At 52.2% G+C, this 18,233-nt stretch overlaps 1 protein-coding gene across 7 annotated transcripts; it reads left to right on the forward strand.

Annotated features, from left to right (window-relative positions):
- The first annotated feature begins 5,008 nt into the window (after nt 1-5,008).
- Nucleotides 5,009-16,678, forward strand: NTMT1 (N-terminal Xaa-Pro-Lys N-methyltransferase 1). 7 transcript variants are annotated; one of them, XM_073314909.1, is made up of 5 exons: nt 5,009-5,027; nt 12,932-12,996; nt 14,638-14,838; nt 15,526-15,778; nt 16,158-16,678. In XM_073314909.1, the coding sequence occupies exons 3-5, from the start codon at nt 14,677-14,679 to the stop codon at nt 16,412-16,414; spliced, it is 672 nt and encodes a 223-aa protein (XP_073171010.1). In that variant the 5' UTR covers nt 5,009-5,027; nt 12,932-12,996; nt 14,638-14,676; the 3' UTR covers nt 16,415-16,678. The 7 variants fall into 7 exon arrangements, with proteins under 7 accessions (XP_073171010.1, XP_073171009.1, XP_073171013.1 ...); XM_073314908.1 differs by lacking the exon at nt 5,009-5,027 and adding an exon at nt 5,135-5,153; XM_073314912.1 differs by lacking the exon at nt 5,009-5,027 and adding an exon at nt 7,549-7,611 and having other exon boundaries at nt 14,632-14,838.
- The last annotated feature ends 1,555 nt before the right edge of the window (nt 16,679-18,233 follow it).

Genomic DNA, 18,233 nt, shown 5'->3' on the forward strand with positions numbered 1-18,233 from the left:
TGAATGTTAATGAAACAGCAGCTGACTATATGGTTTATTTGTAAGGCTCAGCCTTTGTAAATGCAGAGGGTGCGCACAGTCCACTCAGATGCACATGTATACGCACCCACTCTCCATGCAAGTGTGTGTGTGTGTGTGTGTGTGCGCCCACTCACACTTCATCCAGATGCATATATGCATGGACGGACACACACACTCACACACACACTTGATTTATACATTCACCCAGATGTATACCAGGATGTAGAGAGAGTGAGATCCAGGCGTGTGCACACTCTCTCTCTCTCTCTCTCCTAAGCAGACAGAGGTAAAGACACACACACACACTCTCCTAAGCAGACAGAAGTAAAGAGCAGTAGAGGAATCTCTCTGGGTTGTGTTACTCCCCTTGGGTGTGTTTTATCGGCCCCTTGCTAAGCGTCTCACAGCGTCCGTGCCATCCCTCTGGCAAGGGCTGCTCTGCCTGGTGAGCGATTGTTCCTTCCAGTGGGCTGTCTCCAGCCCGGCCCTTTGGTTCCAGGACTGGGTGTTGTGATGTTTCTGTTGCTAGGAAGGCGGTTGTTAGCGGACGGCTGCGGAGTCCTGTCCTGTGCCTGCCAGGCCTCTGAAGAACTTTCCTAGGCTCTGCCCTTCACCCCGCCCCATGCCCCTTGCCCGCACAGCCGCCTGCCACTCAGGTTGCCTGGTAACTGGAGTCAGCAGTGGAGTTGGAGGCTTAGGCATGGTTGTGTTGGGCGGCTGTGCGGAGCCAGTGCTCTGGAACCCTGCGGGGTTTGGTTCCCTCCTGTGTCTGCAGAGAAGGGAAGTTGAAAGATACCAGGGCCCATGTCCCTCAGGGCTCAGCCCCATCCTGTCACAGCAACCGACTTCCGGCTCTGGCAGATGCAAGGCTGTGCTTCCCCACTGGACCTCGGCAGTGCAGGGCCTGCTCCTGCTCCCTCCAAAGTCTGGGGGTATCTTGCCGTTGAGTTTGGTGGTTTTAGCCCAGGGTGTCCTCCCTCTGCCTCATCCCCACAAGAAGAGCTGAAAGGGCTGTTGCTAGGGTTGGAGGGCCTGGTGTCCTGTTTTCAACCAGGAAGTCCGGTTGAAAAGGGGACCTGACGATGTCCAGTCAGGTCTACTGACTGGACACCCAAAGTCCGGTTACTGCAGGTGGGGGAGGAAGGGAGGCACCAGGTCATCACCAGCGCCAGCCCCTACCTGTTTCTGATCACACTCGCATCAGTGTAAACCAAGAATAACTCCACCCTTAAACCCAGGGTAAGATCAGAATCAGGCAGAGCTGCTGTCCCAGGTCTCCATCAGTATCACCCTGCTGCGCTCCCCGTGCTCCGCCAAATCTGGTCTGAAAGACGCACATCCAGGAAGCTTTTCATGCTCCCTAGTGTCACAGTTTCATCCTCTTGTTCTTACACCCCCGAATGGCATCCTAAGCAACCCTCCTCCCCCCACCCCACATGTATGTTTTCACTCTACAGACATTTGTAGGCACTTACCAGACCCCAGGGCAGCCGAGGTTTAGCCAAGCTCTGCATGTTTAATTCTTTGGATCTTTTCTGCACCAGTTTGCCCTGCTCGTCTCTGAAGTTCCTCCAGTTCAGCTGGATCTTAGGTGGCCAGATCTGAGCAGAGCATGCCAGGGGCAACCTTACTCCAGCTCGGTAAAGAGACTACTCCTCCATGCACCATCAGGAGATACCTTGGTGTTAGCAGCCCAGAATGATGTTGGCTTTGATTGCGTTGCTGCATCACACTGCAAGTTGTTATCTGTATTGTACTGGTGCCTAAGTGCACCAGTCCTGGACCCATTGCACGAGGTGCTGTACCAACATAGAACAAAAAGACAATCCCTGCCCCAGTGAGCTTATAATTAGGCTTGGCAGGGTCAGATTTTGATTGGTAAACGTTGATTTTACCGCATACACACAAACCAACGAAAAAATATATCCATAATGAAACCGAAATTTACAAATAGGAAAAGTAAGAAAAATGCAGCTTGAGAACTTATAGAAGTTTGATTTAAGGATATTTACTTTGTCTATTTTGACATGTGCCGTTGACAATTTGTGTTTTAACAGTTATAGAGCTTCAACTTTGTACAGCTCCGTGTCTACCGTCATTACATAATTATTGTCTGACCCTCCCCTTGTCCGACCCCCATAATTTCCCGCAACTGTGAAAATGTAAAGCGATAAAATCAGAAAAAATGCTTAATTTTGCACAACTGTGAAAATTTAAAACAATTAAAAATGCTTAAAAATAAATGTTGATATCATCTGCCAAAATTATAAAAAAGTAACTATCAAATTCTGCCAAGCCCACTTAAAATCTTACAGTCTTGCAAGAGGTAATAGACGGAGACAGACACCCCGAACGGGGAGCACAGGGAAACACTCGTTGGACATGATGGGCAGTGATTCCAGCATGCCAGCTGCCTTTCTGTTGTCAAGTTTTTGTAGGTATCCTGGCAAAGGAAAGTTGTAAGGGGGGATTTGCAGGATAAAGAGGTGGCTTTGCTGAAGTTTATAGGGAGCTCCTCCCAAGCGTGAGGGGCAGCTTGGGAGAAATCATGCCGGTGCTTGTTTGACAAGGTAATAAGTGGGTGACAGAGGCTGGTCAGTGGCCGATCAGCAGGAGTCGACATCTTGACAGCGTATGACATTCATACCGAGTTCATTGTCCAGTATGACCCTAATGTTGCTGTCACTGTTACTGCTCTGCAAGGGTCTCCTTTCTATTAAATAGCAGTGACTTTAGCTTCTATTGTCCAGTCTAGCTCTGCCCATATTTCTAACCCCTCTAGCTCCCTTTTTTTTTTTTTTGTGTTGTGGGAAAGGATAAATAACACTTTTTCCCCACACCAGTTATGATTTTATAGCCCTTGATCATATCACCCCTTAATTGTCTCTTTTCTAAGGTAAACAGCCATAATCTTTTTAGTCTTTCCTTGTATAGAAGCCATTCCATATCCTTGGTCACCTTTGTTACCCTTCTCTGAACCTTTTCCTGTTCCACTATATCCTTTCTGATATGGGACAACCAGGTCTGGACACTGTATTCAAGATGTGGGTGCACCATTGATTTATATAGTGGCATTATGATGTTTTCTGTCTTATTTTCTATCCTAATAGTTTCTAACATACCGTTAACCTTTTTGACTGCTGCTGTGCATTCAGTGGGAAGTTTTCAGAGAACTATACACGGTGACTCCAAGATCTCTTTCTTGGGTGGTAATAGCTAATTTAGAGCCCATCATTATATATGTATAGTTGGGATGATTTTTCCAATGTGCATTACTTTGCACTTATCTATGTTGAATTTTGTCTGCCATTTTGTTGCCCAGTCCTCACTTTTGAGAGATCCCACTGTAACTCCTCGCAGTCTGCTTTGGACTACCTTGAATAATTTTGTACAGATTGCAAACTTTGCCACTACACTGTTCACCCCCTCTTCCAGATCATTCATGAATATATTAAACAGTGCAGATCGTAGAGGGAGACCCTGCTGTTCTTCTCTCTCCATTGTGAAAACTGATCATTTATTCCTACCTTTGTTTCCTTTCTTTCAACTAGTTACTGATCCATGAGAGGATCTTCCCTCTTATCCCATGGCCACTTAGTTTCCTTAAGAGCCTTTGATGAGGGATCCTGTCAAAGCCTTTCTGAAAGTCCAAGTACACTCTATCAACTGGATCACCCTTATCCACATGCTTGTTGACTCCGTCAAAGAATTCTTATAGACTGGTGAGGCATGATTTCCCTTTACGAAAGCTGTGTGACTCTTCCCCAACAAATTATGTTTATCTATGGGTCTGATAATTCCTTTCTTTACTATAGTTTCTACCAGTTTGCCCAGTACTGAAGTTAGGCTTATCAACCTGTAGTTGCCAGGATCTTCTCTGGAGCCCTTTTTAAAAACCAGCATTACATTAGTTACCTTCCAGTCATTTGGTACAGAGGCTGATTTCAGTGATAGGTTACATACCACAGTTAGTAGTTCTGCAATTTCATATTTGAGTTCTTTGAGAACACCGAATATACCTGGCATGATTTGTTTGTTGGAAACCCATTTCGTTATCCACTAGATGTGCTTACAGATTTCTTTTCTCTTAATATTTGGTCCCTGAAAGTTTGAAATTAGACTTTAAAAGATGATAATTGCCAGAATCATTCTGTTTTCCTATTTTGAAGGTTGGTACCACATTTGTTTTTCTCCAACACCCTGTTATCTCCTCAGTTCCCTGCTTCAGAGAAAAGTGCAAGAATCCAGAGGTGGGAAGTTATGGATTAACCTGTCCATGAAGGAATTTTCTTCCTAATCCTCTCAGTTAGAGGTGTGAAAATGTGCTTACGTGATTGTGCAACAATGTGGGGAGTGCAACTGTGTGTGCTTGCGGTAGGGCATGTGAGTATGTTTATATGTATTGAACATATGAACAATTTAAAGCATATTTTCTCATTCCTTAGAGATGGGATCTGAGGTTTCGGCCTAACATTTCCCCCACAAGTCTGGATCTGAATCCAGATTTTATGGCTCGGGTCCTAACTCAGGATCCCAATACCCCTGAACTTTGGAATCCTGGACCATAACTTAGTGGACGTAGCTTTTCCTGAGTTTACTGAGCCCGTGTCTGAGGTGACTGACTCCACCTTGGTATGTTGTGGGTTGTTGCCCTTATTTTGGGGATCGCAAGCTGTGCTTCTTTTATCAGCAGTGGAGCCTGCAGGGAATGACCCTGAGCCTGCTGGTGTTTCCCCACACCACACTCTGGTTTGCACATGGCCACAAGGGCCTTTCTGTTTTGGTGCAAAACAAGCATTTTTTGGAGTGTAGCCTTGCTGATGAAAAAAGAAAATGATGTACTTTTTTTTTTTTTTTTGGTAAAGACACACCCTATGGAACACTGAGGCTGAAGTGCTACTTTCCTATTGGTTACTGAACCTGCCAGTGATTCCCAGGGAGCAATGAATTCTGGTAACAGAACCCTGTATCCATGGTAACATGTGACTGAAACTTTCCAGCAGAAGGTAATTTCTTTGATTTTTTTTTTTTAAATCCTTTGATGTATTTCCCTGGAATGACCCATGGCACAGCCACTCAATGACTGGCAGGGAGGGAGGCTGGTCAGGGCTCAAGCCTGGAACCTGGAAGACGTGAGTTCAATTCCCTGCCCATGTGGGACCTGGGGTGTTGTCTCTTAGGTGCCTAAGTCCCAGGTTTAGGCTGCACCGTGATCCACAAAACTGCTGCAGGCACCTGCATTCCTGCCTCTAGACAGGTGCACTGCTGCCTCCTTCTGAGCCTCTGGACACCTGGCTTCAGCCCAAGCTAGGGGACGATAGGCAGGGCCCAGGCTGATAGGCGTGCTCAGAGGCTGCCTGCCAGATCGGGTCCCATTCAAAATCTGAAACCCTTCTCAGTTTCAGCCCAGTGGTTACTGTGCTCATTTCGGATGTGGGAGGTTCAATTCCTCCCCTCTGCCCGAGGGGGAGAAAGGCTTTGAACAGGGATCTCCCCCCTTTCAGAAAAGCGCTCTAACCACTGAGCTAGGGAATATTCTGATGTGGGGCTCTCTGTCTTTCCCGTTGAAGCTGCTTCACTGGGGATAACGAGTGATTGGAGTAGGCGGACTGGACCCTGGGTCTCCTGCCTCCCGGGGGGCTGCCCTCACCACCAGGCTCGAGTCATTCTCTCTGTCGCTCTCTGGCCCAATGACTGTTCTACCGTGGATAAATACGTACATGGTCATGGAGGAGGGGAGAGCTTTAACCACTGGACACCTCCTGTGTAGTACAAGGCAGGTGCCTAACTCATTCCCACAAGAAACTACTTAGGCTCCTAAACTGCCTGACTCCCGGCGATGGGTTCCCATTCCTGGATCGCTAAACAGAGATAGGCACCTCCCTGCCACCTCCTCTTGGGAGCCTTCCTCCAGGAGATGGGCAGGGCTTAGTGCACACCCCTCTCGTCAGCATCTCCCCAGGGCTAGTGTAGGCGGCCCCCCACCTAGCGAGGGTGACCAGACGTCCTGGTAAAATCGGGACTGTCTCGATTTTTACATCTTTGTCCGATGCACGGTCGGGACGCCATTTGTCCCGATATTGCAGCTTTGGCTGCTCCGGTGTGTTTGTTTTTATTTATTTTTATTTTGCTTCGGCAACTCTGGCTGCTTTTTTTTTTTCCTTCCCCCATGTGCCCTGATATTTTCTCCATTAAATCTGGTCATCCTACCATTTAGCAGGCTGGCTTTTGTGGATCGTGTTCTAAGGCCTCCCTCCCCATACATTATACGGGGCACCGAGGTGCTGAACTCGGGCTTTGTGAATCACAGTTCCTGGGATTTTCTGGGCTCCTCAGCATGGCAACACCTCAATCCCTTTGTGAATCCGGGCCTTGGTCTCTCTGCCTCAGTTCCCCAACCATGCAATGACCCTCCCCTACCTCACAGGGACCGTGTGAGCTGCTCAGATATATGGCCCCTATGACCACAGCAAGTACCTGTGATAGAGTGACGGCTCACCCTGGGTCATCGCTCACCTACCTGGTAGAGAAGCATTAAAACCCCCTCCCTACTAGTCAATATTGAAAAAAACAAACACCCCAAGCAGCTTCACAGAATGGCAATATGTGAAAATGACCAGGTGTGGCATTGTGGGGCTCCATTGGAAATATCAGCCTGGACAGGGAATGAAGCTGTCTTTGGTGCTGTCTCCTCTACTTGTCAGTGACCTGGCTCCAGCCCTCCAGCAGGGGCAGGTGCATGCCAGGTGTTAAGCACGTTCTAAGTAGACCTGTGGGATCTAGCCCAGCTTGTGAGACAGGTGTTCCCCTGCCTGGTTTGAGAATCCTGCTTCAGGGCTCTGGGGTTTGGCCTGAGTCCGAGCAGCTCAATTACTGTCAATACTCAGTTCTGCAAGTGGAGAAACTTGGCACAGAGCTGTGACATGAGGTGATGTGACTTGCCAGAGGTCACACAGTCAGTGGCAGAGCTAAGGGCAGAAGCCAGCCTGGCCAGGACCATACCCCCTGCTCCAAGATACCTCCCCTCCTAAGAACAGGAAGTTTGCCCTGATGCCCTTCACCCAAATTTTCCCTTCCTCGCCCTCTTTGTTCATCGATGTGCACGAATTGGCCGCCACTCTCCACCCCATAGGCAGCTGCATTTCAGCGGCGCTGTACAGAGAGAGACCCAGGGGCCAGAGGAGCTTTACTAGCTTGGGCAGCGCTAGTAAAGCTCACCGCGCCAATCGAACGGGGGCTTGCCCGGGCATGGGCTGCAAACCCCCTTAAGGCGGGGGCGTGAGACAGACCCTGCCAGGCAAAGGGACCCACGTTTCCAGGGGCGCTGAGCCCCCGCTCTGGCCTCAGTCTGAGCTGGGCGTGCTCTGACAACAGGCCCTAACTCTCCAGCCCTCCTCAAGCTGCCTGGGTCCAAGGGTGCTGTTTCCTAAAAGCCCTCCTGCCCTGGTGGCTCTGCCTTGCTCTCCCGAGGGAGGAGGAGGAGGCCGAGGCCAGCAGGGGAGCTCGAACAGCAGCGAAAGGCCAGAGACTCTCTGACTCCCCTGCCTTTCTCCCCTCCCCCTGGTAGGTGGCTCCCTGCTGCAACCTGGAGTAAGTCTCTCGCCCTGGCCCTGGTGGGAGGGATTTTCACTCTGAACTATTTAAGGAAATTACGCTCGAGCGGAGGAGGCGCAGGCAGGCCAGCGTGCAGCCGCTGCTGCAGCGGGGGGGATCCAGGGGGTACATCGCTGCCGCCGGGACGGGAGGAGACCCCCCCCCGCTCCTCCCCCACGCAGCGCAGCGCTAGGCGCTGCAGACCCGGGGTGAGTCCGCACCGCGGGGCCCGCCCCAGGCCAGTTCCCCCGAAGCCCCGGGCTCGCTGCGTTCCCCCGGCCCGGCCCGGCTCGGCTCGGCTCGGCTCGGCCGCGGCCCACGTGGCACGGGAGCTGGGGGAGCGGAGGGGCAGGCCCGCCGGCTCGGATCCCGGGGCTGCTCCAGGGCGGGGTGACCCGGGGGCAGCTCCTCCGCGCCGGGCCTGGAGAGACGAGCCCCGTCCGCTGCAGCAGCCTCCCACCCCCACCCCGGTGCTCCCTGCCTCTCCGCATCAACCAGAACCCCCCCCCCCCGCAGCCAAGCCCCCGGGCCCCGGTTCCCCCGGATCCCCCATGCACCCGCGGCCCCAGTGCCTCCCAGGCAGCCGGACCTCTGCACGGGCGCCAGCTCCTCCAAGCAGGAGACCCTGGCACGTGGGGAAGGCTTTGGTCCTCGGCTGCTGAGGGCAGGGTGATCTTCTCAGGGCCCTGGCCACAGACACCGGTTCGCCTTACACGCAGCAGGTTAAAATCTAGGGAGAGCGAGTTCAGTTCCCCTGGTCAATCTTCCGGATTTGGGGGGAATCTCCAGGGGGTGTGTGTGTGTGTGTCAAGAGGCCTGGCTGAGCTTATTTGTAAGGGGAGGTGGGAATCTGGGAACTGCCCACCCCAAAGCTCAAACCGTGGCTTTCCTCCTGGCTCTGTGCATGGTCACTCAGGTCACGCCAGGTGTGTGTGTGCACCCCCATAGTCACGGGGTGTGTGCACACGCAGGCTCGCACATGCGCACACCCCCCCCCCTTCGTGTGGCTTGCATTACGTGAAATCTCAATGCTTGGAGCTCCTCGGATGAAAGGTGATCTGTAGGTGCAAAGTATTATTTCTTAACCATACTGCCATGCCCTGTTTACCTGGGTCTGTGGCTCGTTCCCCTGTCTTTAGAAATCTCTCTACTGCGTTGCTGAATTGAGCATTTAGGCCACGTCTGCAGGTACCAGCTTACAATCGCACGGCTGTTCCGATACCGAGCTGCGTTATGCCAACGTCGACATGAAACCAGCTCAATGAGTGGCGGTTGCTATATTGGCTGGAGAGCATCTCCTGCGGACGTAGCGCTGTCCTCACGAGCACTTATGCTGGCAAAAATTATATCGCTCAGGAGGGTGGGGGTTTTTCCCACCCCCCTAAGTGACAAAGTTTTGCTGACATAAGTGCAGGTGTAGACGTGGCCTTAGAGTCCGTGTTGTGCCCTTCTGCTGAGAAACAGGTGGAGGAGACCAATTCCACTGAGGATTTGCTTTCCCTGAGCCATCTTGCCAGGAGGGTGGGGTCGGGGGTAGGCCTGGTTTGTCCTTCCACAGAGCAGGCAGGAGGTTCAGCCTTCTTAGTCCACTGGTACCCCAAGATCTGCAGAGAAATTGCCACCCACCTGGGGCCTCCACACTGCTCCCCATTTCTCCCTCTCCCCTATGGCAGCATGGCTCCCCTGTGCTCGCTGCTGATGCCTGCCTGTGAATGCTTTTGTGAGAAGGGGGCATCACTGGATGGAGGGGGTTGCCGATGGGTTCAGCGTTATCTTGCATGGGGCGATCCCTGTGTGCTTGCAGAGGATGGGGTTGGAGGGTAAGCAGGGAAGGATGTTGGAAAGCTGCTGTGAATGGGGACTTACTCCTGGGAGGTTTGGATCCCCACTGTGCCTGGAAATAGAGCAGCATTCCCTCCCATCTCTGGAGGAGTTGTCTTGGCCTCTGGCATTTGCTTCGTGAGCTGAGTTGTGCATCTTCTGGTTGTTACTCTCGTGACCCAGGGGTCTTTAATGGGCAAGGAGAGGGGGTGTTAAATAAACCTCCTAACCATCTACATAGCCACGTCTTTCTGCTCTGTGTGCTGGAGGGGGGATGAGGGTTGGGCATTGCAGTCATCTTCTGCTCCCTGCATGAGGGTGCCTGAAGGTGCATGTGGGATTTCTGCCTCTGAGGCATGTTCACTTCTGGCTTCCCCAGCTGGGCAGTGCCAGGCTCTCCTGATGAGCAGCCACACCACATGCTGGGGAATGCTGTGTGCGGCTATTCACCGGGGCCAGTTTTCAGACTTGGTGTGTGAATTTAGGCACCTAAATAAAAGCAGCTGGATTCACACTGCTTTAGTAGGGGCTGTGGGTGCCCAGCACCACTGATAGTTAGGCCATGTATTTAGGGGTCTAAGCATGGACCCAAGTTTGAAAATGTGGGGCCGGATTGAGGAGATAGGGAGGGGGAACCGTCACTGAAAAGGCCCAGTTGTCTGCATCGCTGCAGTGCCCTGAACCTGTTCGTTGTTGTCGCAAGGGACAAAAAGCTTGACTAGCCGTAGCTTTGTCCACAGCTTTGGGGCTGGTGTCTCCAGTGCCGTGTAGTGTTCTGGGGTTGCCTTTCACATGAGGAGGATGTGGTTGGAGCCGGAGTTTATTTCCACCTGCTGGGTCTATCGAAATATGGATCTGTACTTCTCCACCCACGTGGCTCCAGTAATGGGGAACCCTGTGATGGGCCCTGGGCGTGGGTGGCTGTCGTTACCGCTGCACGGGGCGGTACAACATCCTGTGTGCTGTTTACTCTGTAGCTCCCTCTGCTGGTCCAGCTGCCCTCAGGGAGAGTTACTTTTCCCCATGTTCTTGTAGTGTAGCCAAGGCCTCTGACTGCAAGTGAAAGAGTGCCTGAGGCCAACCAGGTTACCCTCCAGAAGAGACTGGTTCAAGGGGGTTCGGTGTAATTGCTCCTGTTTGTCTGGCTCCAGCCTGACTCTTACTGTGGTAAGAAGGTAGAACAAATTAGACCTGTCCTGAGAAAGTGCAGTGACTCTTCTGACCGGTTATGGGCATGGGCATGGGCACGTAACAAAACAGCATCATGCAAATGCCTCTGGCATGCCGAGTCAGGTGCTTCTTCGGGTGAAGCCCGACTTGGCTGGCCTTTCTGAGAGCTACGTACTGAAACCTTGAACTCTTGGGCCTTGCCTAGGCTGGGATTTTAGCCAGCAGGGTAGCTGCAAGAGTGCAAGCCCCTAGGGCAGACATGGGTCCACTTGGCCAGACCCTGCCCGGACTTACACCCTGTTGTAGGCAGGATTTTGACCAGTAGCAGGGAAGATGTGGTTCCATGTTCTCTGCCCTGGGATTGCTGGCACCGTCTGGGTATACAGGATACTCAGTGCTCTCCTGTGCTTGTCTGGTTGGAAACATGGAACTACCCTAGCATGCGAAGAGGCAGCAGATGTATATTTAGCTGACTCTGTCATGCTCCTGCATGCTCATGTGACTAGAGTGCTGGCTGCTGGGGTGGATGCAGAGTGCATTCTTCGGCCTGACAGCTGGAGATAGGGGCCCTGGAGATAGGAGCCAGGCTGCAGGACCCAACCTTTGGCTTTGGGCAGCCAGTTTCATATGACACCAGAGCAGCGTCCCAGGAGGAAGCTGTTGGCTGCTACAGTTGTTCAGTGTCACCTGTGCCCATGGCACTCTCAGGTGTCCCACATGCTTGTGAAATGTCTGCGTGGATGCCAAGAGGCGGGGACGTCCTTAGGAGGAGGGTTTGTTGGGGGAGCTCACTGGAGTCTGGGGCATCTTTCTTCTTTTGGCAGTCAGACACAGGCCTCCAAACACTGACACTCCCTCTTCCTATCAGCCTGAGCAAGGAGGCACGCAGAGAGGGGCCCCAATCCCTGCAGTGAGTCGGGGGCAGATCTGTGCAGTGGATTCTAACCCCCCCCCCCCCCTACACACACACACATTCTCCTCTTTTTACAGTTTAACACCAGTATCTCTGAGTTGTGCTTAAGTGTCTTTGTTTCCCTACATACCTGATGTATTTAATTTCACCTGGAGCGGGGTAAGGCCCGAACATACCAAGGGCAAAATGAACTCCCAGTGCTTCCTCTGTGGACCTGGTACCTTCTCCTAGGCCTGGTCCACGGGACAAAGTTTTGCCAGTGTAGTTATGTTGGGAAAAACGATCATGCCCCCTGCCTGACATAGCTGTGCTGGCAAAAGCCCTAGTGTATGTGCGAAGAGTCCCTATGCCAGCAAAAGAACTTTTGTCAGTAAAAGCTGCATCTCCATTAGAGGGCTTTGCTGGCATTAGCTTTTGGTCACTAGCAACCCAAGCTAGATTTGCAGGCGTTACCAGCACAGCCTTTGTAGTATAAACAAGCCCTTAAAGTGCCGATGTCCCACTGGAATATTGCCGCCCCCTCTGGGAAGGGTTGACACAACCGATTCTTTTCCTGTCCGTAAGAACGCAAGAATGGCTGTAAGGGGGCAGGTCATGGGTCCATCTAGCCCAGTGTCCTGTCTTGGTACAGTGGCTAATGCCAGATGCTTCAGAGGGAATGAACAGAACAGGGCAATTATCAAGTGATCCATCCCCTGTCATCCAGTCCCAGCATCTGACAGTCAGAGGCTTAGGGACACCTAGAGCGTGGGATTGTGTGCCTGTCCGGGACAGTGAAATCTGCCACAACTCAAGTCCCCAAAGGAGGGTTTAAATTGTGGCATAGAACCCAGTACTCGTTTTTCCCTCCCTGTGATCAGGGAACAAGTGTGAGTATTTTGTTGCATTGCATCGTAAGTGTCTGTGAAGGGAATTTACTGCTGATGAAAGGTGTGGGGCTGACGGCTCTATTCTATAGGTTCTTACATTGCCCTCAGCCCCATAGTACATGAGCCCCTTCCAGTTGTGCCGTGAGGGACATAGCTAACATCTGTCACGTGTGACTGCCCTGATGACTGACACCCTCTGAGATCCCCACAACAGGAACAGTGCAGGCAACAAGATCCCAAACCTGAAGGTGCCTCAGCATTGCCATGCAGGAGCCCCCTGCAGGTTAGAGAGATTCCAATTCAGCTGTCTTGCGCTGGAGTCTGTTGCATCCGATGAAGTGAGTTGTAGCCCACGAAAGCTCATGCTCCAATAAATTGGTTAGTCTCTAAGGTGCTACAGGTCCTCCTTTTCTTTCAGTCTCTCTGGTCCATTGAGGCCATGGTTCCTTGCTGAGATGGTAGCTAATCAGTTACACTTGCGGTATTGAATTTGCGTGTGCGCTATAGCCATTGGACTGACACCTAGCCATTTATTTCCACACAGGCCATAGAACGGGGATCTGCTTTTCGTCATTAGCAACCCAAGCTGGATTCAAGCTGGTGATCAAGGTGAGACTGCCCATAACCTGTTACCATCTCCTTGAGCTATTAGTCTCTGGGTACTTTTTATTTTGTTCACTCTCTATTGCTCTTTAAAATCATGCCAGGGTATTGGAAGCTCTTAAGGCTTCCCTTGAAAAGATTTTTATGTTTCGCAGGAAATTTAGTCCATGAAACCATCTGTTTCTTTCGCTGTAAAGGTGTTTGAAGTCCTTGAATTTACTCTTTGGCCACATTAAATCTAGATTTTAATCCTCAGCGCCCTGAATCAAGTCCTCAGTGGTTTGAATTATGAGCTGTCTTTAGGAATTTACAGCTTGTATTCCTGATTATACCTTGACTTTATTATATTGCCAAGCGTCCAACTTATGGTCATGACTGAAATTTACAGTCTTTAGGTAGGTGCTTAGAATAACTTTTAGCGACCCTGGATGTAATTGGGGGTGATTGATGGGGTGTCAACCTAAATAAACATGTAATCTATAAAATGGTAACTCTCATAAGGCTTTCAAGCAGGGGTAGGAAGGGAAGGGTGAGTGAAAATGAGTTCAGCCTCCGAAAATGCACATCATGGAACAAGGTTATGACCGTCTGGTTATGGTGTGACTGCACCTCGGATACTGCATCCAGTTCTGGGCACATCACTGCCAGATGGGTAAAGTGGGTGAAGTCGTCCTCCCCGCTCCTGCCTCTTTATGCTGCATAAAAGGGCCAGATTGGCATTGAAAGGTCCTAAAAGTCTGTATCTGGCTGGGGGAGACTTGCATCAGTGCAGGCCCAGCAGAAATCAGCTTTAAAGGCCTCCTTGCTCGGACTCCCTCACAAGCCTTGCAGCTGGGCATGGGAGGGGGCGTGTTGGGGGCTGCAGAGGTTCTGTGCCGTGCTGTGGCTCATTGGGCGGCCCTGTGAAGAGCCCAGGATTGGAAGGATGCAAAAGTGGCTTAAAGCCCCAAGATGTTGCCCAGAATCTCACCCTGTCAATGACAGGGAGTTGAGAAGGGCAGGAAGGGTTGACTTGGAGGAAAGGTTAGCAGAGCTCAGTATGTATAGTCTGGCTGCGAGCTCTTAAAAGGAGGCTGTAATGGATTTGCAAACACTTGTCAAAGCTCCAAGAACAGAGGGCAAATCCATGTATAAATCTGAAGAGAGCAGATGCCAGGAAGGGAGAGAAGTTGTCAGGGCTTGTGGGATGGGAGAAGCTGTTTGCGGGTGGTTGGTCGGAAACCTTCCTTAATGGGGGCGGTGTCCCAGGCATCAACTTTCATTGGGGGGGGGGGGGTAAATCTTGGCCTGATAGCTGCAAAGGGGAAGACTTCAGCTTGCAAGCCAGTGCAGCACTTGTATATTGAGCTTGCAGGTTGTGCCACTGCCCAAAACTTTGTCAAGTATCCGTAAAGTGAAATTAACCAGGCCCTCCTGCGGCTCCTGCAAGTGAGAACACTATGGACAAGATGGTGGTTAAACTGCTATTTAACCCTGTTCAGAATGGGCCCAGGTGGTCTGAACGCTGGTGGCTTGCAGACAGGGCCTGACAATATGTTGCCCTGCTTGGTCTCCATGATTTGTGCTGCTCTTGGTGCAAAGCAACTTTTTTTTGGTTCTGGCAGGTTGACGTACCTTTGTTTTCTTTTCCTCTCTTTGGAGGAGCAGGGTAAGTCCCTAACCCAGGGGGCAATTCCACTCAGCAGCATGACAAGCGAGGTGGTGGAGGATGAGATGGAATTTTATTCCAAGGCTGAGAAATACTGGAAGGACGTGCCGCCCACGGTGGATGGGATGCTGGGTGGGTACGGCCACATCTCCAGCATTGACATCAACAGCTCCAAAAAATTCCTGCTTAAGTTCCTTCGGGTAGGTGGTCTGGATCCGTCTGGGGAGGGGCGGAGGTGTCCTACAGCTTGTCCTTTAACTGTGAGTGGATGTCTAAACACCTGCTGAGTGGCTCTCTCCCTCCCCACAGCTTTCCAAAGCACTCTAGAGACCTGACCGCTGTCTCTTTCCTTTGGCCCCTTGTGTGTGTTGGCTGTCCAGTGCCACCAGGCTGGTTGTCTATGAACGATCTCCTTCAAAGCCTAGCTGGTCATCCACACCCACTGTTAAAGGGGGATTTGTGAGCAGTCCTGATGTCTGGCTAATCACGCCACATGAAGCCAACCCGACTGGGAAATGATCTCCGTTCAAATCCGATAGCAACCAGGTGTTCATGCAGCCCAAACAAGTCTCACTGTGAATGTAGGGGGCAGGGAACTCCCTTGCTGGTGTCTCAGCTGAGAGGCCACCAATAGACTAACCCGTGGAGACTGAGCCCCCCACTCCCTGTTGGAGTGGGGCTCCTCTCTGCCGGGCAACACGGGGGCAGCTTGTAGTGCCCCTGGCAGAGCTGTTCTTTGGAGAAAGAGGCCCTCAGGCCCCGGCTGGCACTGCCAAGGTCCAGTTCCCAGCACCAGTTGCCACGTCCCTCTGTTACAGCTTGTGAGCTTTAGGCTCCTCTTGGCAGAGTTACGTCTCTCCTGTCCCTCATTTTCACTTTCATTTCAGGATGGTCCTAACAGGACGGGAACCACCTGTGCCCTGGACTGTGGGGCTGGGATCGGCAGGATCACCAAGAGGCTGCTGTTGCCTCTCTTCAAAGCAGTGGACATGGTGGATGTGACTGAGGACTTTCTGACCAAGGCGAGGACCTACCTGGGAGAAGAGGGCAGGCGAGTGAGGAACTACTTCTGCTGCGGCCTGCAGGACTTCAGCCCCGAGCCCAACTCTTACGACGTCATCTGGATCCAGTGGGTAATAGGTGAGAGAACCCCTCCCTCTGCCATATGGAAAAGGCCCCTTCAGTTCTGCTGTCCCCAGCCTACTTCTGTTCCCTTGTACGGAAGATACGCCCTGGCTGGTGTGGGATTTACCCAAGGAGGGCGGGTAGAACCGCTTGCCTTACTCCATTAGGTGATGCCATGATCTGCAGAACTGACCCACGCACCTGTCTAGAGGTGGATCAACAGAGCACCTGCTGTTCCCCACACAGATACAGCAGTACTCTGCCCGTCTGTGCTGCTCCATTCCACCCCCGCAGTTGGAGTAGGTCAGGGAATCTTGCTGGTCCAGTGCTCATGGCTGGTCTGTGTTTCTACAGGCTCCCTGCTAATGCTCGTGCGCTTTCTCCCCCTTGCCAGGACACCTGACTGACGACCACCTGTCTGACTTCCTGAAGAGATGCAAGGTTGGCCTGCGCCCCAATGGCATCATTGTCATCAAGGACAACATGGCCCAGGAGGGAGTCATCATGGACGATGTGGACAGCAGCGTGTGCCGGGACCTGGACGTGGTGCGGATGATCGTCCGGCGTGCAGGCCTCAACCTCCTGGCTGAAGAAAGGCAAGAGAACTTCCCTGACGAAATCTACCACGTCTATACATTTGCCATGAGATGAACCCGGGCTGGGAGAGGCTGTTTACCAAAAGGTACCACTGTGCCAGCTCAGAGCAAAGGACCATCCCAGCAGGCCCTTTCTGGGGGGACCAGGAGGACACCTATCGTGCAGTCCAGACACTTCACGGTTAAAATTCGGGGTGGGGTGGGGTGGGGTGTCCTGAATAACCCTGCTGGGGTTGGCTGGAAAGATCGGGGCGGGTCTTCTGCGTTGCTGCTATTTGTGAGAAAAGACAGCTGCCAAATACACTCTCCTGCTGTTGCACCTCTGTACACGGACTCTGCTTAAACACCCCCACGCCACCCACCCAGGCTGGCTCTATAGAGAGGAAAAGCCTTGATGCTGCACCAGGTAGGGGTACGAGAGGCAGAGTAAGAACTCCTGCAACTGCCCTGCCTTGGTGTGTGTGCCTGCCGCCAGACAACGCTGCGTGCGCGCTGCCTGAATGCCGCTCGGTTCAGGGCGTGCGGAGGAGGCTGACGCACTAGCTCTCCCTGCTGCAGGGGGTAGAACTCACTAGCTCCTGCTCCAGCTCCCTACTTCGCTGGTCCTAACCCTCCTCTCCTCTGGGTGCCTGAACTGGGGTCGGTTCAGCTAGGCGTTTCTTGCTGCCTTCCCGACACCAGTCTGAGGCAGGAGGTTGTAGGTTCCTGGGACGTGAAATCTGTCACAAAGGCAGAGGGGTAGATGTTCGGGCTCTCTCACAGTGATGGAAAAGGGGTGATTTTGTTTGTTTGTCTGTCTGAAGATCTCTGCCATTTCCTTGGGATGGAGCAGATCTTTCCAAGGGGAGGAAGAAAAGAGGCCCTGGGGCTGTCGTGGGGTTTTATATGGCTGCCCATCACCACTGTATCTTCCACGCAAAATCAGTAGCAAAATCGTGTCTTCATGGAATCTCGGGGACTTTGTCAGAGCAAAAACTTTTTCAAGATTTGATCAAATCCATATTTATCTGTGTGGGGGCGGGTGGCGTAGAGGTTGAGAACTTGTGGGGCCAGTGCTCCCTCCCCAGGGGCACAGCAGAGTTGGGTAATACCCAACCTCAGCCGGGGACAGCTTGCCTGCTGCACCTGTTCGACAGTTGTGAGTCAGAAGGGGGGAGTCAGGCTGCCCACGGGTTGCTGGGGATGTGCTCTCCTGTTCCCTCCCTCCCAGTCCAGGAGAAGGGAAATCTCTCACCCTAAAGGATTTTTAAAATAATGTTGCTGTGGCCAACTACGCATTAAGAGAGACTCCAAATCGAGCCCTGGCACCTCGCCCAGAGTGGGGGTTGTGAGCTTAGGCCAGCCCCTCGCCGTGGTGCCATTGTATAATTTCGGGCAAGGAAGTATCTGCCACTTCCTGAATGAGCATGTTCCAAGCAAGCACCGACACCTGCCACCCGCTGCAGAATAAAGAGCCTGGCCCAGGGTAGGGCGAGAGCCTGGCTCTGAACTGCTGTGTCCCTCTCGCTCCAGCGGGCACGCCATGGTACAGGGCGGTTCCAGCATTTCAGAGTGGGAGCCTGCGCCCGGCCTGTCAAACCACCCCCCGCTGTAGCAACTTCCCATCTGTTGCCACTCGTCTCGTGATCGCTGAGCAGCAACCCGAAAGGAAACGCTGACTGGTGGGGTGGGTTTAAGGGCTTGTTTGCACAGTGACTTAGTGCAAAATCAGGCTGTGATTCTGGCGCTCGCTAGCTTTCGATCCGCGCCCTGGGCAGCTCACACTTGGCTTCTGCCATTTAACAAGGGGCAAGCCTGCAGCGATAGCCCCTTGGACCTGATGCTAAGTCGGTCTGTGTTGTAAAGAGCAACCATGTTACTTAGGCAGGAATTAA

This window comes from Lepidochelys kempii, chromosome 16 (genome assembly GCF_965140265.1).
Source record: "Lepidochelys kempii isolate rLepKem1 chromosome 16, rLepKem1.hap2, whole genome shotgun sequence".
NCBI classification, from domain to species: Eukaryota; Metazoa; Chordata; order Testudines; family Cheloniidae; genus Lepidochelys; species Lepidochelys kempii.